We start from the raw sequence: 5,289 nt of genomic DNA, 5'->3' as shown, positions 1-5,289 counted from the left end.
CACACACACACACACACCAACACACACACACACACACACACACACACACCCACTCTCACACACACACACACACACACAAAGAAAAATCACCACCAGGCCAAATTAAAGACTTGGATGGATAACTGAGAGGAATGTTTGTTTTTTCTGCTTTCAAGTGGCTCTAATGAACCAGGGAAAGAATGCGCTTTCTGCGCTCTGATTGCTCACATATTTAGAGGTCGTGCAGCCTGAAGCCAAACTGTCTTATTTTACACTCCAGAACTGAAACAGGAAGACAGCAACGTAAAACCAGTGAATCTGAGAAGGTATCTGCAGAATATCACCCGACAGTGTTCAGTCGAGGTTTTAAGAGCGCTCTAATGAAAACCCGCAATCAGCGTGAACCCCGGGCACTGGTGGTGGATGTAGAAAAAGGGCGGCCGTTCTCCTGTTCCCATCGTCAGGCTGTAATTTAGCACAGACATGCGTGTGAAGCTGTGAGAACAAGCCTGTCATGTGAGCTACAACTGAACGGTGTAAACAGTGTGGCTCTGAACAGCTGGGATTATTTTAGACAGGATGGTAATTTGGTGTAACTGAGCAATAGTGAAAGATTTACTCAGCAGCTTCGCTGTCCACTTTCTGCTTAACGTAATCATTTTATGTATGAACGTTAAAAATCTTTAAAATATATATATTTTTCTTCAATAGCTGCGCTTCAATTCACCATAAAACTGTGCAAATTGGAATTAAAAAAATAAATCTGCTTAATGCAAACACTCCAATTTTGAAAAAAAAACTTAGGTTTTTCACTAAAAGGCTTTTATCTACGATAAAATGTTTTTTTCCGGCTGTATCAAAATTAGTGTATTTTGCAAGAAACTGCAATGGAAACATCCGTTTTGCATCATATGAGTCACAAGATTAAACAATCAGATGTTGCCACTGGTGGAAACGATGAATAAGACAACAGGAAGTGGTAGGAGGATGATATCGTGGGATGTTTTCAGTCACTTATCGCGTGAGCAAACTTATTCACCTGTGATTTTAGTTGTGTTTCACATTTAATGGAATTGAGAAATTGTGTTTTTCAACAAAGTTTCACACACGTTTGTAATGGAAATGCAGCTACTCTCTGAAGTTACATCAGACCAAACTTCTCTTAAGTTCAGAATTACCTATTTTTTAATAAATAACAAGAACAAGAATATGTCAGAGATTATTTATTCATGTCTTCAAAATAAGAAGACATTAACAGAATAATTACTCTCTTTAAACAGGAAAATCCAGATGATGATGTCATAGGTTTAGAAGCTCCCGATAGGTTAACTAGTTCCACTAGCAGATTATTTCCCATATAACACAAATATTTATTTTGTTATAAGCTAAATAATCTCCCAATAGAACTTGTACATGTTTAAATCAATATTAAGAAATAACTGTTTTAAAACAAACTCCTACATTTTGCTGAAAAGTTACTTGCAAGTCAGTTTTGTCTTATTTCACATGAACTAAGATATTTGCACTAGGAACTAGACCAAAAATACTTGGTAAGGTTTTATGTTTTTGCACGATAGAACAAATAAAAAGGTCAGAAATCAATCCAGTGGGGAAACAGAGAAATGCCCTGGGACCAGAGAGACACACTGAAGACCTTGAGTGTGTTTCCTACAACAGCTGTGTTAGGCTGACTGAGTCAGAAACACAAATAAATGCTCCAAGCCACTTCCTGCTGATGAGAAGAAATATTCAGGGAGTTTGGAGAAGGAAGTGACTTACTGTCTTTAGTGGTGACGGGGCTGGACGTTCCACCCACGGAGCTCCGTCCCACCGGGCTGGAATGCTTGGCCCCACGGCCGGGAATTTTCAGTCCACTGGATTTCAGCATGTTCATTTTGCAGGAGGAGAGACACGGCGGGGATCTGGAGCGATCTTCTGGAGGCGTACGGATCCGGTACTAGATCAAAGAGCAGAGGCCGTCGTTCTCCATGTTTAGCTGAAAGAATGAAATAGAAGGGAAAAGATGTTAGTACACAAACAATACAGAATACAAAGGTTAAAAAAAAAGGAGGGAACTTGTCAAGTCTCCACAACCTCAACTCTGACAAAACTGAAAAGAGGAATGGAACGGGAATGGGAGAGATTTGCAGCTGCTTAGACAGACGAGGAAAAAACCACAAACTATCAATAAAATACTTCAATCGGTTTATACTTGTAATGGTTTCATTTAGAATAATCAATCTATATTTTAATTATTTCAAACCAAGTAATGAAGACCTTCATTATAGACACAGAGATATTTTTCCAAATTTTATATTTCCGATCCATCGGAACAAACTGACTCAGATTGATAGTGAAGTTTGTACGGTGGCCTGGCTGTTTTATCTGTGAGCTCCAAACAAGACGAAACAAACCAAATTCCAGACAAAAACAAACAGATAACAGCTGTAGGAGGATGGTCTATTACAACTTCTTGAGCCTTTTCAAACTATGTTACACGCAACAACTACAAGCTTTTTGTATTTTTTTTATGTTTAAGTATTGCATAACCGGGAAGTGGATCCTTTTTCATTAATAAAAATCTAAAAAAATATGGCGTCATCCCTTTATTTTCATACCCTTAAATTAAACCCTAGTGCAACCAAATGCGTGTTTAAATCCAGCTGTTCTGTGACTTCTTGAATCTTTATTGAACAAAAATGTTCCTAAACAAACAGGTTTTACCTTAAAGAATAAAACATCAGAAGAAAAGGCAAGCTAAAGAACCCATTGTGAGATAATCAAAGGATAAACTTAAATATATAAATACATATTTTAAGGAAAGCATACAATAAGAATAAAGAAAAGAAAGAAGAAAAAGCATCCACACAGAAAAAACCACCGAAACAAAAAAATAAATAAATAAATAAAAACCTCTGTCAGAGGTTTCTGGAAAATATTTTCTGTAATTACACATTTTCTTGTGTTTTAATAACTTTATATTCTACTATGCTAATTAAAAGTAGTTCAACATGTATATCTGTCCCCAAAAATGAACCGCCAGGTGCCATGTTTAATTCGGAACAGGAAGTCATGGTTGTTTTGAAGCAATCTGATTGGCTGACAGGTTTTAGCTTTGAGTTACACTGCCCCCTATGGGATTGAAATGTTTAAAATAACCATATGGTCGTGTTTGTGTGAGTTTATGTTGATGAAAACATTTCAGAAACCAATCCTGTGTGTACAATATTATTATTATTTTTTTACGTATAAAATTTGAAAATATTTCCATTGTGGCAGAGATATTTGTTTTTATAAAAATACAGCTACTTCTGTACAAGGTCTAAAATTCTGTTGTTTTCAATTTGTGCGACAGAAAACTTTGAACTTCAAACTGAGCTCACTGGGAAACACGGTGGTGGCAGAATGGAGCAGAGATGCATCTAAAGGTTTCAGGATGGAGCCCTGGAGGAACAGAGTTGGAGTGCTAGAATGTTAAAGTCTTGACCAAAACCCAAGAAAATCTGTATTAAGACCGAAAAAAATCGCGCTGCTTTCCATACAATCTGACTGAGTTTGAGCATAAAAAGCACACTATTAAAACCATGCACCAACCTGTAGTAGTAACCCGCTTTGATAAATCATGGATAAAACACAACATAGTTCTGAACGTTCCCAATAATGGACGACATACCAGAATTAATACAAGAACGCATCAAAGACTCATTGCAGAAGAAGCCAGAGTAACATCTGAAGCGCGTAGACTTCACTTACCTCAGTCAGGGTCAGAGATCATGACTCAAACCATGAGAAAGAGAGCTTCAAGGTAAAAACACTGGTGTTCAAGACAACTTGTTGTAATTGAGGAAACTGTGAATTTGGATCTCAGCAATAAAATCCTGGACAACAATCAGCATGACCTCAAGCACACATGCAAGTTTACAACTTAATGGCTTAAACAAAACAAAATGAAAGTTCTGAAGCGGCCTAGTCCAAGTCAGGACTTGTCGCGGAACTTTAAGCAAGCCGTTCGTGCTTGAAACGCCCTCAAATGTGACTGAATTATAGAAAAAGTCAATCTATGCAAGTTTGCTGCTTATGTTTTCTGCTTAAAAATCTAAAATATATTCTAAATTAGCTATTACACACATTTAATCTGGGACAACCACACCATTAGTTCACTTTGATCAACAAGGGAGGTAATGCCCTTTCACTAAATCTATTTTTCAAAAGCAATAATAAGAATAACAGTTATTTTCTTCGTATATTTTTATTGTGAAGTAATATTCTCAGCAGGCTGATATATGTCCAATGTAGGCCGGTGCCCAAGTGGAGCATGTCCTACAAATCATGGCCCAGAGCATATTAGGAAGACATAAAGCTGCTATAGCCTCAAATAAGAAATGCTAATTTTGTTTGGAGCTTTAACATTTGTGTTTGGAATTAAATTAAGCGATTTTCATGCATAGCGTTGGATTTTACATCTTATTTACACTCATTTTTATTCAGAAAAAATTGTATTTTACGCTTTAAATCAGGTCAATCAAATCAAACTGGCCAAAATTGCGATGCTGGTGGTTTAAAGCTATGTTTTATATATGGAATAAGCAATAAGGCCTTAATATATTATTTCTATAGGGACAGGATGGACAGGTTGACCAAACACAACGCCAGCAGTTTGATCTATTGTTGTAGCTACTGCGGCAGGCAGCGTGGTTCACTTTGCCCTTCACTTCCACCCGAAAACAAAAAAACAGACAGAATTTTCGAAAATGTCTGAAATGACTCAAAACATGCAGGAAAATCCTCACCTTCCTGTGTGGAAATGAAGAGTCCGAGGGGTGTCCGAGAAGCGGCTAACTTCTAGGTCCTCACCGGCGGAGGAGGGGGAGAGACAGGGCGGATTAGTGCCTGCCACTCCCTGGGATGCAAATATGGATGCTGAGCCAAGAAAAAAACTGAAAGGGGAGAATCAGCGTGGATCGGCGTGGATGATGGAGACAGACCGGTGTGGGGTTAGCAACCGTCAGCCTGCCGGTTCATGCTCCAGGGTGATAGCTAAGACGGCTAGGAAAGGATGTCGAAGAAAAACGACTCTTAAAGAAGCCGAACCGTTTCCGAAATACTTTCAGTCCAAGTTTTTTTTTTCTTTTTTTTTTTCCGTTTATTTTTTTTTCCTGTTTAACCGATTCGGTATCTCCTCCGCTCTGGTTTCGCCGGTGCTGGTGGTTTATTGGGTCCAGCTCAGCCTCCCGTCTCTGACTCAACCCACCGACTGGATCGAACAAAGGGGCTGGGAAGAAGAGCCTCCTGAGAGGAGAAAAAATGAGA

General features: G+C 38.4%; 1 protein-coding gene across 3 annotated transcripts in view; it reads right to left on the bottom strand.

The window, feature by feature from the left end:
- Positions 1-5,289, bottom strand: part of clip2 (CAP-GLY domain containing linker protein 2) — a 35,365-nt gene extending 30,076 nt beyond the window's left edge. For 2 of the 3 annotated variants that reach the window (XM_015044329.1, XM_015044330.1), the window contains exons 1-2: positions 4,770-5,289; positions 1,759-1,975 (exon numbers count right to left, since the gene is read on the bottom strand). In XM_015044329.1, the coding sequence (XP_014899815.1) occupies positions 1,759-1,873 (115 nt within the window). In that variant the 5' untranslated portion in view covers positions 1,874-1,975; positions 4,770-5,289. The remainder of the gene's footprint in view (positions 1-1,758; positions 1,976-4,769) is intronic. The other variant, XM_015044331.1, reaches the window with a different exon arrangement.

Source organism: Poecilia latipinna, unplaced genomic scaffold (genome assembly GCF_001443285.1).
Source record: "Poecilia latipinna isolate Pla-1442-1.1 unplaced genomic scaffold, P_latipinna-1.0 Scaffold669, whole genome shotgun sequence".
In the NCBI taxonomy this organism is placed as follows: Eukaryota; Metazoa; Chordata; class Actinopteri; order Cyprinodontiformes; family Poeciliidae; genus Poecilia; species Poecilia latipinna.
The sequence above is the reverse complement of the archived record's forward strand: the minus strand, read 5'-3'. Positions and strand labels throughout refer to the sequence as shown.